At 49.9% G+C, this 22,861-nt stretch overlaps 1 protein-coding gene across 5 annotated transcripts in view; it reads left to right on the top strand.

Moving 5' to 3' along the window:
* Positions 1-5,882, top strand: part of EXOC2 (exocyst complex component 2) — a 156,459-nt gene extending 150,577 nt beyond the window's left edge. For 4 of the 5 annotated variants that reach the window (XM_027128215.1, XM_027128217.1, XM_027128213.1 and 1 more), the window contains 4 exons: positions 528-589; positions 2,719-2,778; positions 4,495-4,626; positions 4,842-5,882. In XM_027128215.1, the coding sequence (XP_026984016.1) occupies positions 528-589; positions 2,719-2,778; positions 4,495-4,603 (231 nt within the window). In that variant the 3' untranslated portion in view covers positions 4,604-4,626; positions 4,842-5,882. Of the gene's footprint in view, positions 1-527; positions 590-2,718; positions 4,627-4,841 lie in introns of those variants that run through there. The other variant, XM_027128214.1, reaches the window with a different exon arrangement.
* Positions 5,883-22,861: the final 16,979 nt, after the last annotated feature.

The raw sequence follows: 22,861 nt of genomic DNA, 5'->3' as shown, positions 1-22,861 counted from the left end.
TAGGATCAACTTGTCAAGTTTTGTTTTTAAAAAGAAAAAAGAAAAGAAAGAGAAAAGCCAGCTGTGACTTTCATAGCGCTGCACTGAGTCTGCAGAGCTTAGCTCTGAGGTTAGCATCGTGGAGCCTGGAAGGGCAGGGCAGGAGGCAGTGTGGCAGCCCGCGTCCTTCCACCTCCTGTCAGTCTCAGGACAGGACAGTCCTGGTCTCCCCAGGGAGACCAGGGGAGGCACTGGTTGGAGGGTGACATCTGGTGGCTGGACGGCCCTGGCACAGTCCCTACCTTTCAGAGCAGGACACCTGCCTCCACACAGTCAGACTTGACTCTCAGACAGTTTTCAGTGAAAGGGAACTTTGTTGTGGCCGGTTTCTTTGGGCTGATTTAGAAGGTCTGCTCACTCGTAACAAGCTGCCACTGTGGCCATGGGGGTCTGCCCTGCATGGAGCAGGCTGGGGGCCGACCCTCGCGTTGTTTCTGTTTGACAGACAACATAGTTCCCATGGTCACCTGTCCCTTTCTCACCTCCAGGCAAGGCTTGAAATCTGCACCCTGAGGGACACCGTGGCTGCTCACCTGACGCCAGAGAGCAGGTGAGATGCTCCGTGGCCGTGCTGTGAGTGCTCCGAAAGCCCCTGTAGTAAAGCTCGTCGTACAGGCGTGAGGTCCCAGGTGAAGGTGACTGATCACAGCGAGCGCTTGTGACTGTGGTCTCAGAGTTCATGTGCGATCAGTTGTTTTGTTAAAAGCACAAACCTACAGCGAGCCAAGGATTCCAGAGACTGCTCCTTTGTAGCACAGAAGGAAAAAAGGTTTAATGTAATTTCATGTTTCTCATTCACTGAGGTAAGTCTTAGTCTCATAAGCGGTGTAGCAGAGCATTGCATACTTCTTTTGAAAAGGAGAAAATAAGAATTGAGTCAGTCTATTCATCACAGACTCTGAAGGACAGTTCAAGCATCATGAGTATCAGCATAAGAGGAAGACCTTGTGGTTTCTCTGCAGAATTTTGTAGTGGAAATTTGGTGATAATTCTTAGCTGTTTTGAATGAAAGTCAGGATTTCCTATCATTGAAACATCAGTAGGTGAACTGAAACAGCACTACCTACAGAAGATTGTTTACCCCATTGGCAGTATTGCCTGGGAAGTGTTGGGTCCACAGGGGAACTGCTTAAACACGATGTGCGATGTACTTACCGTTCGTTTCCAGCTTTAGACGGTGTGCTCGTGCCGTCATCCTGACTGTCATTGCTACAGCTGAAAACTTTTCCATTTTTTCCTAACACATGAGGTTATTAGCCTCTTACTTCTGTTCTGGCGGCTGACCGGGAGCCTTTCTGGTTTGTTCCCACCACTGCTGCTCTGCACAGGTGCTGAGTGATAGACACCAGAAAGCACCCGCCCAGGACCCATGGGTGAGGTGCTCTGCATGAGGACAGACCTGTGTGTTCTTTCCCACTGACTTGACCTTTCGTAGCCCAGCTTCCTCATCTGTGACAGGAAGATAATAATACTTTCTAGGCAAAGTTTTGGGGGAATTAAATGAGAAACTATGTCAAACCACCCAGTAAACTCTTGGTGGGGTCACCTTCATCCTCTTCTTCTTGGTCGTGATGTAAAAATAGAGAGCAGTGGCCTCACATTGCTCTTCATCGAATGAGAAGAGGTTTACAGGAAATCAGGTGACAGTGGAGGCGGCGGTAGAGACTTCTCTCCACGTCAGGGAAGAGGACTGAGTGCCCACAAGTTGTGACCTGTCCCCACCCCCCCATACCTGACCCACCAGGAGCAGCTGGGCACCCTGCCAATTTCTGGGGCCCTGTTGGTACTTTGCTGTCTCTCTGTGTGTTGCTCTGATACCTGCCCCTAGTTTGAGAAACATTGCTCAGAAGTTTATTTCCTGGTCCACTGATGCAGACGTTTTTACAAAAAGAAAAAAATCAAAGGCCACTTTGAAGTCAAAATAATTACATTTATTTCTTTACTTTAGTCAATAGTCATAAAACAAAAAGAGATGAGAACTGTTCCTTAGTGAACAATACAAGTTATTACCAAATAATCTCCCCTAAAATGCTTTTCATTTGATTTAGTAACTTTTCTGGTACTTTCTACTTTAAAAAGTTAAACAGACCAAATTGGTGGTTTTTAAATCCACTCCCTTTTCCGTATTTCATGAAATGAAATGATGTTGAATTACACACACACACACACACACACCCCTCTCCATTATCGTACAAATTTCAAATATGATAACAGCTAAATCCTCTTAAGACATGTTCAGTTATTATAAGAGGTTGGCTGGAAATCAGGCCCTGCACAGGTCAATTCTAGAAATACCCCCTTTGTATACTGTTGCAGAAGATCATCCCTGTTTCTACTTAGCCCTCTTCCTCCCTTACCAGCTGTTTCATCTGTGTACTTCAGCTTTGTTTTGAAAGTAAAGACCTCCTTAAATTTAATGACTCCACACGAAGCTCTCACCTAGCACGGTGAGTAGCACCTTTGTGTAAAAATCAGCTTCTCCTTTGCTTTTCAAGTTGTGTTTTATTTGCTGGTTGAATTCTTCTGGCCCAGCTCCTACAAACCCTCACTTTCACTTTCACTTTTCCCCCTGCTTCTACTGGCCTGTATGTTTCTCTGTATGTAAGATGCGCTTTTTCTGACGTTCCTCTTCCCGGTGGGGCCGGCGTGTCCCTGCCTGGGATGCTGTCTGTGTTCCAGATCCAGTTTCAAGCAGGCTCTGGAAGCCCTACCGCAGCTCTCGAGCGGAGCGGACAGAAAGTAAGTCTGGGTGCTGGTCTCAGGGACCTAAACTCCTCCTCTTCAGGTGGAGACTTGGCCTTGAGGAAGGCGGTACTCGGTGGCCCTCAGGTATGTGTTGTTAGCTTGTCTCCCACGCGGCAGAAGGAGGTAAAACCTGGGTTTCATGACAATTCAGAAATTGGTTCTTTTACTGTTTTAAGTGACCGTACCAGTCCCTTAAACGTCCATAAGAAAGTTTATTTTGACTCACTCAGTAAACTATATTCTTATCTGAAATTTTTAAGAAAATACTTCGAGAAACGTAAAAGAGAGGACAGCATAGTAAAATGCAGGACTCAATGATTTTTTCCTTCCAGTAGGTCAGCAGTGTACATTTTGTGCTCTATAATATGAAGTGTTAAGACTAAATTTGTAGACATGACATAATAAAGTTATATACGTTTCGCTAATATTGTGTTAATGGTCTCAGCGTGACCTCAAACTTTGCTACTCACGTAACAGGAAATTCTGACCCGAGACAAAGTCTAGGCCAGGCAAAGGTCACGAGTGCCCGGGCTCCCCTCACCTGAGACAGCGGAAACACCGCCGGCCTGGGCCCCTTCCCCAGCCCGGCCGAGGTCCGCCCACCCTTGCAGCTGGCTGACAAGGCAGACAGTTACGGAGCCCTGACTGCGTGACACCCTCGGTGTGGCCTGGGGCAGCACAGAGGATGTTGTGGACACTCAGAGGGCAGAGGGAGCCTGTAGGGTGTGGACGGGGCTGGGAGGACGGGCGGCAGAGACCTTCCTAGTCTCCTGCTCCTCTCGCTGACTGTGTGGTTCAAATGCTGTCCATTCCTCTAGCATGAACATCATGAAAGATTGAAGCAGCCACGTATCGTTAACATGTGCAGCTAGTGCTCGCTAGGCTCAAAAGACCAGTGCTTTTGAGGGAGTCAGGAGCAGCAGACACCACAGTGAAGGCCAGGACGGGGGCTGTTTCAGATCTGCGGGGAGCGCCGTGAAACCAGGAAGTAGTCTCTTGACCCCAGTAAGCTCGTTTCTTGGCTGCTTCCTCTGAGCCAGACGAGCTGTAAGGTCCCTTGTGGCCCCAGAATGATGCGGCTCTGTCTGGCCAGCACAGGGACCAGGCAGGTTATTGCTGGGGTTGGGACTGACCCTGGGTGTTCCTGTGCTGCATTCACCCCTTCAGTCCCCTTCTCCAGTGTTTGCAAAAGGCAGAAATGCAAAATAAGAGCAACAGAGAAGAGACCAGTAGTTGCCACGGGGTGGGGTGAGGGCAAAGGTGACGGCAGACGGGCAGCACAGGAGGATTTGGAGGTGACGGGACTGCTCTGTCCCGACGGCGGGGTCTTGAGGCTGCTGCGGTGCGTTTAGCAACGGGCACAGAGCTGATGCCAAAAAGAGTACATCTCAGTGTCTGTGAGGTGTTTAAAATTAGAGGCTCAAATACCCAAACACCAGTCTGTTTGGGGGAGCATCTAACTAATCTAGGGGAAGGGGACAGAGGGCGATCTTATGTGTAAGGTGAAGACGTCTGCACGTGTATGTCCTTGCAGCTAGCTTCTTTGGTCGGCTTATTTCTGTCACTGAGTCCAGAATCCACAGATGAGTGACTTTCCTGGCCCAGGGAGGCACCGTGGGGCAGGGCGTGTGGGGGACCGGACCGGACCGGGCGAGCGTGTCTGGGTCCCGCCCGCCACCCGCCCGTGGCTGTCAGCGCCTCTCCCCACAGGCTGCTGGAGTTGCTGCTGAGCCGGGTCAGGAGCGGCGTGCACCTGCAGCTCGCCTGCTTCCAGGCCGCCCCTCCACCTGCCGTGAAGACGCAGGTGCCTTCCAGATGACGCGCTCCCCCGAACACCCACAGGTATATCTGGGCAGAAAGCTCCGGTTAGGCTTGCGATCTCTCTCTCTTTCCATTCCCTTGAATTGGTAGCTTAGGAAGATGTTGGTATGTGTTATATTTCAACCAAAATGACCTGATATAAAACGTCCAAGCAGCATTTGCTTTGTCGCTTTTATTACGTTAGGCCCCGTATGACTTTCAAATGCCTTTTTAAAACACAGCGTTTTCTCTCGTAGCTGCATGCTGCACGGTGAAGGCTGCGGAAGACGGGGCGGCTCAGGCCTACACCGAAGCATCTTCCGGGGCCTCCTGCAGCTTCCAGGGCACCTGGGGCGGCGACGAGAGATTCATCGGGAAGTTACATGCGAGCATCTGGAGCTTCAGCTGTCCTAAATTGTGCAGCTGTGCTTAAAACCTTTATTTCATACAGATGGCTCCCGATTCAAGTAGACTTTTAGAAAAACGTGTGGTCTGAATAAAAAGGTGTGACATTTGGGCTGTGCTTTCTGTGGTCCTCCATCCGTGAGTTAACTGCTGCCGGTTTCTATGTTCACAGCGCTCGTGACATTGAGCCTCTTTTGTGTGACTCGCCCTGAACCTGACGTGAGCCTTGCGGCATCGTGCCTCCTGCCCCAGGACCCCCTTGCACGCGTGGGGAACGGTGGGCCCAGGCGCCTCGTCCGCGCTGTCCCTCTGGCACCTTCCGCGCCACTTCTGGCCCCTCGAGTGGCCTGCTTGGTGGCCGCGGGGGGTCTGCTCTGGTGGCATCTGTGTCACCAGGCGTGGGAGCTGCCGCTTACACCGTTACCAGAGCAGGTCAGGCTGCCGCGACCTCCTTCAGAGTCAGCTTCCCTGACCTGACTTTGTCACACCGTTTGCTTCAGAAAACTGAGTCAGGGTTTTAGATTTTTCCAGGGATGTCACAGAATCCCCTTTTCAACACTGGCATTAAGGTCTGTATTAATACGGCGAGCTCTGCGGTCCATCATGGCCATGTGCAGTGTCCATCGTTTGAAGTGAGTCCCTGTTGTGTTTGTGCATTTGTTGCTGTTGGGGGATGGGGCGTGGCAACTAGAAGGGAACGTTTCACCTTGTACAGATGTGCTGGATAAGCTTGTTAAGAAATATACGGACTGTCGTCTGTCCTAAGCATGTTAACCATTGTATCTGCCACGGCTGAGAACTAAATTACAAAACTGCAATCCTGAGTGTTTGTGTTATTTTAAATATCTGATGCAGAGCCTTCAGCCAATAAAGAGTGTGTCTTTAATACGAGATGTAAGTTAGTTGACGTTTTTTCCCTAAGCATCTTCATTTCAGCATTTTCATTAGCTGTGTAACTTTTTATATGTCTAGTTATAACCCTCACAATAAATATTGGGTTGGCCAAAAAGTTTGTTCGGAACTTTTGGGCCAACCCAGTGCTTAAATCCCGGTTTACCTTGTGTTTGTCTGATCGTTGTTGGAAAGCATTACCAGGGGTCCCGCTGATTCGCCTCTTGTTGGGGGCCCCGCCCTGTCAGGCCCATAGGAGCCAAGACGAGGACTTCATGGCTCAGGGAAGCACAATAACACTTAAGCAGAAGAGGACCAGGGAAGCACTTCTGTGGCTCGGAATGGAGCGTCGGAGCATGAGAACCTCAAACCCAAAGGAGGGGGTTCACGGAGGACTTGCTGGAAGAACAGCTGCTTGGGCTACAGAAGACGGTTTAGTGGTTAAGAGGAGATTGCTGGCTGTAGTGAAGTTAGAAGAAAGCCGAGAGGCGAAAACAGGCGCCGAGAAGACACGAGGCGCCCAGAGGCCCTTGGGTCCAGCACAGCCACGTCGGCCTGGCCTTCAGCACCAGGAAGGTACTGGCAGTGGTCTGGGCTTGCCGAGACTCCCCGTATCTGTGTCCCATGAAAGTGCATGTTCCAGAAATGATTCCCTCGTCACAGACAAGCATCCTGCGGTGGGCGCGGCACCCAAGTCACTGTCCTGTCCCCGTCCTTCATCCAGTTTTCTTGAAGGAGGAGAACTAAAGAGCTTGCACTTGCAACTCTGATTTGGTTCAAGACGGTGCTGGGTCTCGGTCCTGATCATGTGCTGTCAGGCGTGCAGCTGGTGGTTGTATGAGAGCCACAGTGTGTTTGAAGCAGCTTTTACATCAAGATGAGGGTTCTAAAGTAAGAGTCAACTAGGTTTTATTTAATACATGGTTAAAGTAATTGTCACAAAACTACCTACCAGCACTGTCGTGAAGGTGAATACGCTCTGCAATCTAAAACATGGATTGAATGTCTGATATGCATAACACAGAACATCAATTTCAATGACTAGCTTTGCTTTAAATGCAGGTTGCATATTTGTTGTGTATGAGATTCATCGTGCTCTTTGTGCACTGATGTCACCTCAGTTTCTGTCCACGCACACTTTTCATTCAGTTTCGGTGTATGTATCACTGGAAAGGCTTTTTGTGCCTGGCCAGGTGATAAATACATAACAAAAATGTTTTCCAAACAGGAGCTGGGTCTGCGGGTGTGCCTGTTGGTGAAAGCCAGGAGCGCCCCTCGACCGGCTGGCCCTGGAGCTGGCCGCACTGTCCTCCTCATTGTGGAACCATGACTGTCCCGGCTTGTGACTGTGGCCACTGTTGACCATTGTGCTGGTTTTCGTTGTTTCTGTCACGTTTTTCTCGAATTTCCCTTCCCGCCCTCCCTGCCTACAGACCTCCAGCTGGGCACCAGCAGCCCCTGAGAGCAGAGACCACTGCTGACTCTGATTGCCCGGGAGGCCCAGGGACTTGAGTGGGGCTGAGCCACAGCGGTCACGGAGCGACGGGATCATGGGAAGAACAGAGGCCGTCGGCAGGCGGGGCGGGGGTCCAGGGGATGAGTGCGGAGAGGTGGTGGCTGGGCTTGGCAGCTTCCTGGTTTCCTGAGTGACCAGAGAGCAACAGGGAAGGAGTCGGAGGAACTGGAGACTTGGCACCGACTGCCCACCGGCCACTGGGTCAGCCTGCAGGCCCCTCCTGGGCTCCGGGTGTCCAGTCAGTTCCGTCGGGTCGCCGCCTTTGCTGCTGCCCTTGCTGCGTTTTCTACGTAGTCTTCCCTCACGCCAGAGCCCCTCCACCCCAGCTCCACGGAGGGCCTTGCAGACGGGCTCAGGTTCGCCTGGAGTAAGTAAGGTCGCCCAGCCTGTGCCCAGCCTGTGCCCTCAGGTCCCTGCCTCGGCTGCTGCTGGAGCAGCCACCGCTCCATCCCTCCTTGGTCTGGCAGCTCCCTGAGAAGGGTGGGCGGAGGAGAGTGTCTGAGACCGTGATAGCCGCGTGAGGATTCTGGCTTGGAGGCCTCCTTCCCAGCTCTCAAGCCTTTGCACCGTCGACCTCAGTGCCCGGCTCCGTCGCTCTCTGCTTGAAGGATTGTCTCCTTTTCCCAGTTCTCAGTTCCTGACGTTGCTCTGGGTCGTGATGCCTTTTGGTTCCTAGTGCTGAATCGAATGTCTTTAGATTCTGGGAAGTTGTCTTGAATCATTTCTTTGAATCTCCTCTGCCCCTGGTGTGTGTGGTTTTGTTGGTTTTTTCTCTTTGTTTTTAGTATTAGGATCTCCTATCCTGGACCTTTTTAAAATTTTAAAAATCTTTTCCCTCTTGTTTTCTCTTTGCCTTTATCCTACTTCCTGGGAAACTTTGACATTTACTGTCCAGCCTTCCTGTTGGGTTTTCCATTTCTGCTATGTTGATTTTAATGTATGAGTTTTTTGTCCCCTGAATATTCTTTTTTGTAGAGTCCTGTTTATTTCTGATTTCTCTGGGAATAATAATACACTTCCAGAAGTTTTTTTCTTTTTTCTTTTTTCATAGTCTCCAGTTTGCTGTATTCTTCTGTCTCATGCAGTAGAATAAACATCGCCATGAGCTTTCTTCAGATCTGTAGCAAGCTTGGATATCTACTTACATTTAGCAGTAGAGCACTATAAAGCTGGATTGGATCGCGAGCTCCCTGCGGTGGAAGGGGCTTATCAACTGTGGGCTTCAACCAGGGTGGTCTGGATGGGCCTTTTCATTGGGGAGTCCCCTAAATTGATACATTTAGGTCACTTCTCTGGGGCTGATCAGATTTCCCAGAGGGGGTTCTTCTGATCTCATGCCAAGTGGGTATGAGGTGCCTTCAGCGTCTGGAAGCAAGAGCAGGAAGAAGGCTGGGAGGTCACGTTTTCAGGGCAGCACCCCTGCTCTCACCTGGACCTGGTATCGCACAAGCTCCTGCATTTACCATCGCGGAGAAGGAAGCCCTGGCTCTGCTGAGGGGGACAGGTGAGGAGCCCTGGGAACATCTGCCTCTTTCTTATCAGCCTTTGAGCCGACCATTCAGTTTTAGCCCAACTTTATCCCCACTTTCAGGAGCTGCCACACCACAAGTTCTTGAGCCTTTGGGGCTCAGTTTTGCCATGTAGACTAGGCTGCATCCTTGCTTTTCATGCTGCCAGTTTAGGGTCTGACTTTTAGGTCAGCTACATCAGTTTCCACTCACTCATATCCTCGGCAGCTTTTAAACTCCTGTGGCCGTTTCGTCTCCTGTTCTCCTTTTTCTTTGCAGATATACATATATATTTATTTAATTGTATTATTAACTATCTCTGTATAACTACATCTGTACTGTTGTGTGCAGTAGATGGACTGTGTGCATGTACTGGGCATGGATGCTGTATGTACACACGTACACACACACACACACACACACACAAATGCACTGTCATTTTCGTAGGGTTTTGGTTAGAGCTAAGGTTAATGTGCGGTTTTAGTCTGCCATCTGTAACTGAAAGTTCAGGTTAACTTTTTGTTTCTTTGTTTTGTTTGATCATAACACCAAACTCCTTACATGTGCATGGTCTTCAGGTTTGTTGCTCACAAGACATGATCATTTACTGCAACTTTCAAAAATTGAAAGGCATATTAGGGGAGAGGAGCCATGGCCTCCTGTTCTGATGACACCACTCCCCACCCCCAGGGGTGACAGTACCAAATCAGACTTAGTGTGCAGAAAACATCTCTTATCCCATAATTAGAAATAAGTCTCACAATACAACGACGACAAAGTCTTACCAGAAAGTCAAACTTGAACACCTAGATCTATCTACTTAATCCACAGGAAGCACAGGGGCTAGAAGAGCATATCCATGGACAGCCAGCAGAGTCACTGCAGGCAGGCCGCGGGGACGTTACGGGCTCAGTTTCAGACACTGCAGTAAAAGGGAGAGTCATACAGATTGTTCGGTTTCCCAGTGCATATAACAGTTGTGTTTATACCATACTGTAAGTGTGCAATAGCATTATACCTAAAAAAAAAATGTACATGCCTTAATTAAAAAACACTTTATTGCTAAAAATCACTAGCCATCATCTGAGCCTTCAGCGAGTCATAATCTTTTTGCTGGTGGAGGGTCTTGCCTTGCTTGGTGGTGGCTGCAGGCTGATCAGGGTGGTGGTCTCTGAAGGCTGGGGTGGCCGTGGCCATTTCTTAAAATAAGACAATGAAGTTTGCCACATGGACTGACTCTTCCTTTCACGGACGATTTCTCTGTAGCCTGCAATGTTGTTTGATAGCATTTTACCCACAGTAGAACTTCTTTCGAAATTGGAGTCCTCTCAAAATCTGCCACTGTTTTAGCAGCTAACTTTAGGCAGTATTCTAAATCCTTTCTTAGAGTTTCAACAATCTTCACAGCATCTTTACCAGGAGTAAATTCTATCTCAAGAAACCACTTTCTTTGCTCATCCATAAGAAGCAACTCCTCATCTGTTCGAATTGTATCCTGAAATTACAGCAGTTCAGTCACATCTTAGACCCCACTTCTAATTCTAGTTCTCTTGCTGTTTCCACCACATCTGCAGTTCCTTCCTCCACTGAAGTCTTGAGCCCCGCAAGGTCATCCATGAGGGTTGGAATCCACTTCTTCCAAACTCCTGTTCATGTTGACATTTTGACCTCTTCCCATGAATCACAGATCCTTAATGGCATCTAGATTGCTGAATCCGTCCCAGAAGCTTTTCAGTTTCCTTTGCCCTGATCTATGAGAGGAATCACTATCTACTGCAGCTGTAGCCTTGCGAAATGTATTTCTTAAATGGTAAGACTTGAAAGTCAGGATGGCTCCTTGATCCACGGGCTACAGGATGGATGTGTTAGCAGACATGAAAACAGCATGAACCTCATTGTACATCATAGCTCTTGGGTGATCAGGTACCTTGTCAGTGAGCAGTAATATTTGGAAAGGAATCTTACTTTCTGAGCGGTAGGTCTCAACGGTGGGCTTAAAATAGTCAGTAAACCATGCGGTAAACAGATGTGCTGTCATCCAGGCTTTGTTGTTCCATTTATAGAGCACAGGCAGAGTAGATTTAACATAGTTCTTAAGGGCCCTAGGATTTTCAGATGGTAAATGAGCATTGGTTTCACTTAAAAGTCACCAGCTGCAAGAGCCCCTAACGAGAGTCAGCCCGTCCTTTGAAGCTTTGAAGCCAGGCATTGACTTCTCTTAAGGTTTGAAAGTCCTGGATGGCATCTTCTTCCAGTAGAAGGCTGTTTCTTCTGCGTTGAAGACTGTTGTTCAGTGGAGCTTCATGAATTATATCAGCTCGATCTTCTGGACAACTTGCTGCAGCTTCTCCATCAGCACTTCCTGCTTCACCTGGCACTTTTCTGTTGTGGAGACGGCTTCTCTCCTTCAACCTCGGAACCAGCCTCTGCTGGCTTCACGCTTTTCTCCTGCAGCTTCCTCACCTTTCTCGGCCTTCATAGAATTGAGGAGAGTTGGGGCCTTGCTCTGGATTAGACTTGGCTTAAGGGAATGTTGTGGCCGGTTTGATCTTCTATCCAGACACTAAAACTTTCTCCATATCAGTAGTAAGGCTGTCTCACTTTCTTACCATTCATGTGTTCACTGGAGGAGCACTTTTCATTTCCTTTAAGAACTTTTCCTTTGCCTTCACAACTTGGCTAACTGGCACAGGGGCCTTATCTCACCTTTCGACGTGCCTTCCTCACTAAGCTTAATAATTTAAAGTGAGAGACATACATCATTCTCTTCACTTTGGATATATTTGAAATTTTCCGTAGTAAAAATTTTTAAGGAGGACGGACATAGAAAGATAGCCACTGAATAACCCAGCTCATTTATACTAAAGTGTCATCAACTGAACAAGTACAGGTAATTGATATCGAACCCTTTCATGACCGGAAAGAGATGACTGGAGAGTGAGTGGGCATCAGACACCTGCAGGGGCCGAGAGGCACCGTGAGGACCACTGTGTGCCTGCACGTCCTGCTGAACAGGAAGGTGCGGGCTGAGCTCTGCTAAGGCAGGTTTTCATGGGTCGCATCATGAGGAATCAGAGCTGCAGTCTTGTCTTAGCATAAGTAGGGCGGTGGTGGCTGCTGCTTAGGGCGACAGGCATAGATAGGTTCCAGCATATCGTTGTGGGTATACTTTCAAAGTAAGTCTCAGAAAAAGGATGATCTCTATAAAAGGAGGTGATTTTACGTAGAAAAATGAAAGTATTTCCCTTTCATTATGCACACTAGGAGTATTAGTATTTTAGGGGATAATGATTATAGTCAGAGTAAAGCTTAATGTTTCAAAAGGTACTGAGTTCTAATTCTTCTCCTTGCTGGATAAAATCCTATCAGATGACACTCTTGCAGATAACAACCATAAACTACAGCCATAATTCATAAAGCAACAACCTGAAGGCACTAAGGAGTGAACAGAGCAGGCAGAATCCACACTCATATTATCAGAGGTACATGGAGTGATTTCCCATTTTTGTGGCTTTTAGCTGGGAACCAGGTGTAGTTGGCACACCCGGTGTGAAGAGGGTGACAAGGGGCGCCGGTGGGACAACTGATGTGTTTCTGCTCTTAGAAGATTGTATCCAGAAAAGTGCAGCTACTGGAGAGAGAGGGAGAATTTTAGAAAAGAAGGAACCAGAGAAGAGACCCCCAAATTCTGTTTGTCTAACTCTCTGGCCGACACCCCTGAACAGCAGCTGAATGAAGCAGAACAGTTCAGCTAAAGATGAAGACGCAGCCTGAGGTGAAAGCTACCGGTCAAGAAACATGCAAAGACTGAGTTTGCAATTCAAGTCAAATCAACTGCATTTGGTTGCTGATCCAGATTATTAGCAGCTTATCTCCTAATGTCTAGAATTAACACCCAAAATCACCTGACACATGAAGAACACGGAAAATGGAGGACATTTTCAAGAGAACAGGAAAATCAACTGAGACCAACCTCAGTAGACCAATGGGTATCATCTAAAATGTAGAATAGAGAGGAGAATGTTTAGGATAAAGTGTTAGATGTAACCAGATAGTGTGACGTATGTTTAATCAGAGTTCTAGAAGGAGAACAAGTAAGAGGCAAAAAAGATAAAGAGCAACTCCAGTAGCGGCAGTAGAAAAACAAGCTGTCACAGGTGGGGCAGGTTTTGAATTCATTCTGACCTCACATCAGAAACTACAGACCCAGGAGAGAGTGAAATAGCCACGTCTGAAGTGACAGAAGGAAGAAACTGTCAACCAGACTTCTATGTCGAGTGAAAATATTCTTCCAGAATGAAAGCAAAATAAAGACATTTTCAGATAAAACTAAGAACGTGTTGCCAGCAGACCTGCACCATAAGAAATGATGAAGTTCTTCAAACTGAGAGGAGGCGACATCTGATAGAGCCTCACGTCTTCAGAAATTGACAGAGAGCATCTGAGATGGTACATACACCTCAGTATTTGTACAGACACCTATGTGCATGATATAAATACATCTCAGAGCTGAGGAAATACAAAACTTTCTTTGCTTCTTTCTTCTCTAAAGATTTTTATGATATATGTGACATACTCGTAATATGTCTGATGTGGGTTTATAACACCTACAGGTGTAACGTGAGAGAAGGGGGTATGGACGTGTGATTGTAAGATTTCTACATGTTACATGAAATAATAATTGACTGCAAATGGACTGTGCAAAGGGGATAAATTATTATCCCACAACAATCAATAAGACAGTTACATAGAGAAGTATAGCTTAAAATGATAGCATTCAATCATACCGAGAATTAAATTGGAAGCCAACAGAATCTTAGAGTCGAGGAGGAAATCACCAGAGAATTTAGAAAATACTTTGAACTGAATGGAAAGTAAATAAATGGAGTGAAACATTAAACATGAAAATTTGGGGGATGCAGCTAAAGGAACGCTTAGGGAGAGTTACGGACTTCACATGCTTGTGTTAGATAAGAAAACAGATGTCAACTGCCGACCTAAGATCCCGTGGTAAGAAGGGAAAAGGAAGCCCCACGTGGTGGGATGAAGGACAGTAAGGGAGGGTTCTGAGCTGGCCGCTCCATGCAGCCTCCGGCTTCAGCTCTGCAGATGCTGGGAAAGCTCTTCACCCTTCGATGCATCTGTTTACTCATCTGTGTAGCAAGTGTTCGGGCTCAGATGACACACACACTGCTCTAGATTTCTAGGTGCTTCCGAGGCTGAAAAGGAACAGAAGTGGGATGTTAACCATAGGTATGTACTGGCAGTTGCTCAGTAAAGATGCTGAATAAATGAAGCCTCAAAACGTGATCACGTCTCCAAGCGTGAGATTGACTGGTTTGTGTTCTCTCAGCGCTCAGGAATGTATTCCAGGGACGTAGATGGGACACAAACATTGGCTCTGCCTCGTGCACAAGACCGTTGACTTATCTGCTGGTAACTTTGTTCTCGCAGTCACTGCAAACCAGGGGTAGGAGGTCCAAGTTGATTTCTGTTTGACTTGCTCCTGAGGCCCTTGGAAAATCATTGTCTTTGTTCTTTGGGTCTATTTCCCCTTATGAGTTGTCTGCATTATTTTTAAGATTTAATCAGACACTCGGCAAAGTGAAATGTTTTCTGCCTCAAAATAAATTCTGGTAAGACAGGCACAAGGAGCATCTCTAATATGCCCCCAGCTCTCTTTAAATAAGGTTCTTTCTTAAAGTTACTGGATTCCTAAAATAACAATTTAGAATATGGCTCTGATGTCCAGGAGGAAGCACATCACTGAAATCTCAGACTTTAATAGATCGCCATCCTTCTGAGTAGTACTGGACCGTCTCAAGTTAAGTTCTCCAGACCGGCTCCCAAGAGGCCGCCCCGTCAGACACCCCAGGCAGCTACGCAGGGCAGTTCTGGACATGTGGGGTTCAGCGGGCTGCCTGGGCCTGCGCTCCTCCAGATGCCAGTTCGGGGGTGTGGCCAGAACAGGACGTGATGAGCAGAGTATCTGGAGGAGAACGCACACTGGAGTGAAACACCTCCAGTTTGCCAACTGGCAGCATTAACATATTTTTTGGCAAAAATGCCAGAGAAGCAATGCTCATAACTTGAATTTAATCACAAGGAAACACGAAACAAGCACAACTAAGGGACATTACACAAAATCCCAAACTAATCGTCTCAAGAGGGTCGAGTCACAGAAGACGACCAGGCACTGTCCCAGGTTAGAGACCCGACAGTTACCTGTGATGCATGGTCCTGGATGGGATCCTGAACCGGGAAAAGGACATCAGCGGACACTTGGTGACGTTTGAATAAGATCTGCAGATGCGTTAGTAATTAATCCTATCAGTGTGCATTTCCTGGTTTGGGTCATTGTGCAGTGATTAATATTTGGAGAAGTTGGGTGAAGAGAAGGAATACGCAAATTCTTTATACTATTTTTGAAACTTTTTTGTAAGTCTTAAATTATTTAAAAATGAAAAGTTGTGTTTTAATTTTTTAAAAAGAAAAATACAGAAAACTTTCAAATCAGTGTATATTGGTGAGGAATTAAAAAAACAGTAGAAACAATTAATTTGGGGGGAGGTGAAGCACAAAAAAGAGAAAATGGAAAATGTGAACACGAAGGTAAGTATATTTTTAAATGAACTGACACAATGTCACAAACTAATGTTTTCAGATAAAATAGAACCTCAGATTAGAACAACAATAATTGCGTCTGTATGGTATTTCTGGGTCCTAAAGGATAAAGATTCATAAAGGTTGAAAGCAAAAGAATGCCAGGCCAAAAAAAAATGCCATGAAAATATTGATGAAAAAGAAAGCTAGTAGTGCTAATTTGTTATCAAATGACACTCTAAGGCAAAATGTGCTCAGGAATAAAAATAACTACTACATAGTGATAAAAGTAATAGTTTGCCAGGAAGATAAAATAGTTCTAAATTTAGGTCCACTTAATAATATAACCTCAAGGTATATAATTTTTAAATTGCTGAAATCCAAAATCAGATTGGTAGATTTTTAACACATTTTTTCCAGTATTAATGGATTAAGTAGGCAAAATAATTATCAAATTTAAAGAAAATTTGAAAAGCACAATTAGAAGACAATCTGGCAGAAATGTATAGAAGCTTACATTCATTAATTAGAGAATTGGCCACATAGTAGCCACAGAGCCTCAAGAAGTAAAGAGTCAGTGTCAAGCTCCCTAACCACAATAAAAGTTTATTATAGAAATCGGTAATGAGAAGATAACTTTTAAAACCCCATATATGTGTGAGAATTCTAGAACAGATTTCTGAAGAACATATTGGTCAAAGAAGAAGCCATCACAAAATTAGAAAAAAATCGAGAGCTGAATACTAATGAAAAATTTTACACCGAAGTGTGAGATGCAGCTGAAGAAAAACTTCAGGAGGAAGACATACCGAACATGAGCTAAGCGTCAAACTCAGAAGGTAAAAGGAAGAAGTTAATGATCCCAAAGAAAACAGAAACAGAGATACAACGGGGACGGCCAGGTCCAAAGGCAGGACAGAGACAGGCCAGGTGGACGGCGTGAGAAGCAGAGACAGAGCCCGGAAAGAAGGGGGAAACAGGAAACATAAACCGCTTTTTAAAACGAGGCGATTCTGTGATCAAACTGAGCCCCTGGCCCTGGATTTGATGGTCAATGGGGAGGGCGGACATCCAAGCCAGCAAGATCCTCACGGCCCCTCCGACCGGTCCTGTCACTTCACACAGAACCTCCATCCTCGTCAGAAGAGAGACCGTTGTGAGGAGAAGGCGGCTGGGGGGTCTTTGAGGCCCATCACCTCAGCGTCACAGCGCCAGGGCACAGCAGGAAACCCTCCACGGTGGGGGGGGGGGGCAGTGCATGGTGTGTTACCTGCACTGACCGTGTGAATGACACTTGCAGGCTCCTCATCAGAACCTCTGAAAACTGCCTGTGTGTCTCCGGACATACGGAGACACAGGTGAGGTGTGCTTCCCACACTGTCCCCATCACCGGCTTCTCCAGCTCCCTCCCACTGATTAAAAGGACGTGGGCACCAACGCCCAGCCACTCGCCTACCTTCTGACGTCAGTATGCGCAGCGTCCACGGGCCGGGGGCCCAGGCACTGGGTGACCCTGGTCACACGGTCTGAGCATCTGCCCTCCCAGACTCGGCGCCCTGACCTCGGGCACCTTGATCGCCTGGAGCACTTACCCTTTGTCAGTCTTGTTCTGAGTTTACACGTAAGCATTTATTCTCTTCTTCCCCAACTCCCTGACATTTCTGTTTGGGTTTGAAGAAATCATATGTACTACTCAGGACCCCCAGGGCTGTGAGCAAGAAAGCCACGGAGGGATGGGATCATGTCAGACAGGAAGATGGGCAGGTCCAGGACAGGACTCCTGGGTCATGGGTTGGGGCAAGTGCAGGACACAGGGGACCCAGCAGGCGCAGGGGCTCCGGGGCCAAGGCGACAGGAAGGGATTGCACCGAAGTCTACTTTTTAGAAAACATGTTCAAACTTAGTCATTTAGCTGCTCCGTGTCCTAGAATTTCTGGGGTCCCTGACCCGACCCGAGCGTTGCTCTGAGCACCTGTGCTGTTTCCACACACTTATCCCCAGAACGGACTCCCCTCTACTTTGCCTTCCTCCCTGCAGGGATCTTGTTTCATTAAATCCACGTCCATGGACCCAAACGGCTCCAGCCAGGCTTCCGGTGTAAATTCCCGGATTCTGAGCCTCTCCTCCAACCTCAACCTGGTCGGGTGGGGCCCGGCCGGCCTTTGAGACGGCTTCTCACCTGGATACAGGATTCTGCCTGCGAGGCTGGGGCGTCCCCAGGAGCAGGGGGCCAAAGCCCCGGAATCAGCCTCACCAGCCGGGCCCCTTCCCCCGTGTCCACCTCCGTGTTTTACAACAGGGGCTGGGGGAGGGGCTTGGCCAAGAGAAGACCCTGGTTTTCCCTTCCCCGCTTTCAAGGAGACCCTGGAGAAGAGCGGCGTCTGCGGAAGAAGGGGTGCGGGGGGCAGCCGGCTGAGCGGGGGTGAAGATCGCCCTTCAGCCCAGACCGTCTAACGGCCTCTGGTGTGTGGTTCCCTCCAGCTGAGCCCGAGGCGAGGGCTGAGGCCCTGCTCATCCACCCTGGCCAGGAGGACCTCATTCCTTCATTTCGGGGAGCCTCTGTGTCACTTCACTTGTGAGAAGATCCCAACGCAACTTCATTCAGAAAATAAAAAGTTTCTTTACAAAAATAGATGATACGTTTGCTCCTTCACGTACAGGTGAGACTCAAGTGCTTCGGGATATCTTTAAAACATCAAGATGCAGCACGGTCGTTAGGCGGGAAGGTTCCCCTGGAAGTCGGGGGCTTCGGGAACCAGGAGTCAAGGGTCCGCATCTGGGCCCAGAGCCCGGAGCATCCCTGCCCTGGGCCTGGGTGGCAGCGGGTCCCGCACCCGCTCGGTCCCGCACCTCACATGCCAAGACGCCCAGAAGATCCGGTCACATCAGCTCTGTTCTCGTCGATGTGAGTTTTCCCACCTGAGCCGGGAAATACGGAGAAGAACAGAAATGGGCTTGGAAACTTGGAGCAGCTGCTTCCCTGGGCTGTGACCCTGCAGGAGCCCCGGCCTCCAGCTGCCCTTCCTGCCACCAGAGGTGAGCCTGCCCCTTCAGTCATTTTTGCACCTTTGGGCAGCCCATCTCTCCCCAGCCACTGGTGGGGAGGCACCGTCCAGGGTGGAAGCTACCGGCTTCTTCCCCGAGGGCCACATCAAGGGGGCTTGTTCTCGCTCCATCCCTGGGGCTTGTTCACTTGGGATGGGTGTGCGCAAGCTCCTCCGGCTGCCAGACCTGCATAGAAAGCCGCGTTTCTACAGGCCTGGGGCCTCGTTCTGGTCACTGATGACACGTGCGTAAGATCCTGACATCAGGGGAACCGGGCGCCGGCTGTGGACTCCCCGAACTGTCTTTGCCATCTTCCTGAAGCCTAAAATGATTTCAGAAGAAGTAGTTTGGGGGCAATTTGAGGACCATGTTCTCAACATGCCGGAAGTTCGAGTCCCCCCCCCGCCCCCCCCACCACCTAAAGGGGCTCAGAGGGTGCCCGGAGAGCGAAGGACGGGGGTGGGGAAGGTGGTGGAGTGCTGAGAGCTTCAGGAACAGGACGGCACCTGCCCGGTTCACCGCCCTGCTACCCAGCCCCACTGTGGCTCCGGAGGTGGAGGGCACCGGGAGGCCTGGCGGGAGCTGCGGTGAGGGCGACCTTGCCCTTGACCTGAGCCACGTTCCTCCAGCCTCGCTGCTGAGTCTGTTCTGCACCCTCCTCCTTCCAGGCTCCCACGAGGTGGGCTTGCTGCGGCCCGCACCCCCAGGAGCCCACAGCCCTGTCTCCCTGAGGCCTCCATGGTAGCAGTTACCCTGGTGTGTGCGGCGTGTGCGCCCCGCCGGACGCCCAGCTGGTGCCCAGGCCGACCACCAGTCCTGTCCTGCCCCCTCCTGTCCACGTCCCGGATGCTGCCTCAGCCGTCACCTCTGCCCCAGGCCACGCGCTCAGCCATCTCTGTGCCAGGCATCCCTGCCTTCTCTGTATTGGTCCTCAGGCACGGCTTCCCCTCACCCTCTAAGCTTTAACTAAAAATGACCGTCTTGCTCCCTCCCAGCCTCAGGTCTACCCGTAGCTGTGCCCCAAGCCCGGCCTCGCCTGCTCCCGGGGGCTTCCCAAGACGGCTGCCCGCACCTGGGTCTCTGTCCAATGGCGCTTGTCTCTGCATCCCAGGCCCCGGCCCAGCCCACTGAATGCCGTCTCCGGGCGTCCCCCACGCTGTTCTGCCTGTGAAACCCTGTTCGGACTCATGCGTGTAGAGATTCTCTTTCTAAGGAGCGGACTTAGCCCTGAGAGCACAGCCGGGAACAGCGCCCTTCTGCTTCTGCACTCGGAAACACCGTCACAGGTGTGTCTGTCCCAGTGTCTAGGCTGCCCCACTGCCCAGACGTGTGAGCGGCTCTCGCCGCACGAGCGAGACGGCAGCGCCCCGCGATGTGGTCCAGGCCCGCTCCCCCGCCCTCACCCCACACGTGAGCTGTGTCGCAGCGTCCGCGCCCAGGGGCCCCCACCCCCTGCCCCAGGCCCAGCGAGCTCCTGCTTCCCTCCCAGGCGCCTGTTCCTCACACTCTTGGTCCCTCCAGCCGGGTATCCTTTCTCTGCGCTCCCCAATTCTCTGTGGAAGTTCACCTACCATGTTGCAATAGTTTTCTGTCTTTGCTAGACCTCGAGGTCCCAGAAAGCAAGAATTCTACTGTTTTCGTCTCTGACTCTAGGTTCTGTTACTCTCGTATCTGGCACATTGGCACTAAGTCTTTAAATTAATATACTGATGAATAATGTTTGTCTTCAAGTATGTGAAGGGCTATCACGTACAAGATGTATTGAACTTATTTTTAGCCTAAACGGGTAGGTTTAATGAGCGGAAACTAGAGGAGGACTAATCCTGCCAAAGACAGTGGATAAACATCTTTAGTACTGAAGCCAATTGCCTATCCAGCATTTCTTACCGAATCAAAGTCTCCCTCCAGAATGAGGGGCAAAATTAAAATATAGGCGTTTCCAGATAAACGGCAGCTGAGGCGATTCTTCCAGCAAACAGAAGCCGAGAGAACTCACAGCAGACCTACATTACAAGAAATGGTAGAGGAGATTCTTCAGTCAAAAGGAAGATGCCAGGTGGAAATTATCTACACACACACACACACACACACACACACACACACACACTCAAGAACCCTGCACATTTTCAAAATGAGAATATACATCAAAGACATTTTTCTTATTTTTGATTGCTTTAAAAGACTGTCTAAACCAAAAGTAGGAAAAGGTAATACGGGGTTTTGTAACATGTAGAAGAAGATTTATGACGGGAGCACCAGATGGGAAGGAGGAAACGGTAACGTACCTTCTTACACTGAGGGATGGCCGTGTGTCGTGACCCAGAATCCACGTCTGGGTGGGAGGGACGCAGCAGGCACTCAGCCCCTGAGTCTCGGCCTCTGCTGCGTCCTGGCCACGGCCTGGCCCTGTGGCTCCCCTCAGCTTCGCCCGAGCCCCTGGCCCATCTGGGACCTTGGTGACCTTGTCCGAGCCAAGGACCTCAGGTCTCTGCGCTCCAGCCAAACCCTTGGCATCATTCTTGGCTGTTCTTTTCTCTCTTGCACCCACATCTGCTCTACTGGTAAATACCGTTAAGTCTACCTTTAAAATATGTCCACAACCTGCCCCCACTGGCACCCTCCCATCCACCCTGTCCACCCTCGCCTGGACCCTGCGGGGGCCTCCTGGCCACTCTGTACAGTAGGGAGCCTGTCGGTTTGCTCAGTGGTTGTGGGTTCAGTCACCGAGATTTGGGGCCTCCCTCATTTTCCTCATCTGTAAAGTGAGGGGGCTTGCTGACCTCCAAGCTTCCTTTTTTAATAAAAACAGTCTCTAGGAAGATGGCACGGGTCTGCTAGGGCCGCCGCCAATAACTAAGTTCCACAGTCGGGGAGGCTTAAACACACAGGAAGGTTGTTTCCACTCAGTCCTGGAGGCTGGACGGCCGGGACCAAGGTGTCGGCCGGGTGATCCCTCCCGAGGCCTCTCTCCTGGGCCTGTGGATGCCACCTCCTCCCCATGACTGCGGGTGGTGTCATCCTGTGTGTGTCCTGTTGTCTGTGTCCTCATCGCCTCTTTGTCTGAGGACACCAGTCCTGTGGGATTAGGGCCTCACCCTAGTGACCCCATCTTACCTAAACACCTCCTTACAGGCCCCGTCTCCAAACACAGCACCTCCTGAGGTAGTGCAGCATACGAATTTTGGGGGGACAAGTTCATCCCCTGACGGGTGATATCGGTGCAGCCTGGGGTGCAACCATGTGACCGCCGGACCACCAGAGGTGGCCGAGGAGAGGGGCGATTTTGAAAACAACATTTCAACGATGAGAAGGTGGTTTCGAGATTGCTGTGCTGCGCTTCTGACTCTGTTTGTTAGAAGATTTTCCACTAAACCTCCCTGTGAAAATGTGGGGATTTTTTCCTCCCATTGTTTTGCTGCCAGATCACAACCCGAACAGGTGAGTGGAACGTGGGCGTCGCCCAGACGGCGTGGCTGGCAGGTGTCGCTGCTCGCCGAGGTGGCTGTTTTTAGTGAACTCTTTCATCTGGTTTATTTTCTTTCACTCCAGTTTAAATATAGACACGAACCCGAGATGTCACTTCAAAGGCAGCTTAGTCTTTGGGGCTGCTTGGACTGGGAGATTCCAGTGGAGTCTGCCTTCCAGGGAGAGGAGGCCAGCCTCCAGCCCCCGGTCCCCAGCCCCGCCGCCACCAGCCCCCTGGCTCCCAGACACCCCTCCCCCAGCCCCCGGCCCCCCAGCCCGGGCCTGTGTCTGGGCCTCTGCTGGCGCTGCATTCTGGGAATGTGGCCCGGGCTCCCCAAGGATGCAGAAACCGCCCACCCATCTCTGGGGCAGTTCACTCGCATCAACCCTTATCAATGCAGTCCTGTCCCCGCAGAGTGGGAACTGGGACCTCTGGACCGTGGATCTGGTTCCTGGGGAAACGGCCGACCTCAGCAAGAGTCCCCAGGACACAGGGGTCACTGCGCCCCGCACGCCTGCTGTGTGCTGACCCGTCTTCCAAGGCACCGCTGGCTGCACGCCGGCCCCGGGCGCCTGCTGCTTGCACGGCCCAGCCCGAGAAGGCGGCCCAGGTTTCCACCCTGAAATGGGGCCCCTCCCCGCGGGCGCCCTCGGGTTTCCCCAGCGTCTCCCGGGCCGCACAGCCCCCCGCCAGTGTTCCACTAGGGGCTTCTTATTTCTTGTAAAAGACGAGATTAGAGTAACCACGAGGCCTATTCCCACCTCGTCTCATAAACACAACAGGGAAATGCCAGTGACACACAAGCCGTCCTCAAACCACTTGTTTTGAGCTGAGTGGAAACAC

Source organism: Aethalodelphis obliquidens, unplaced genomic scaffold (genome assembly GCF_003676395.1).
Source record: "Aethalodelphis obliquidens isolate GAN/ISIS:26980383/991018 unplaced genomic scaffold, ASM367639v1 scaffold34, whole genome shotgun sequence".
In the NCBI taxonomy this organism is placed as follows: Eukaryota; Metazoa; Chordata; class Mammalia; order Artiodactyla; family Delphinidae; genus Aethalodelphis; species Aethalodelphis obliquidens.
Note: the sequence above shows the minus strand (reverse complement) of the source record. Positions and strands in the feature narration are given on the sequence as shown.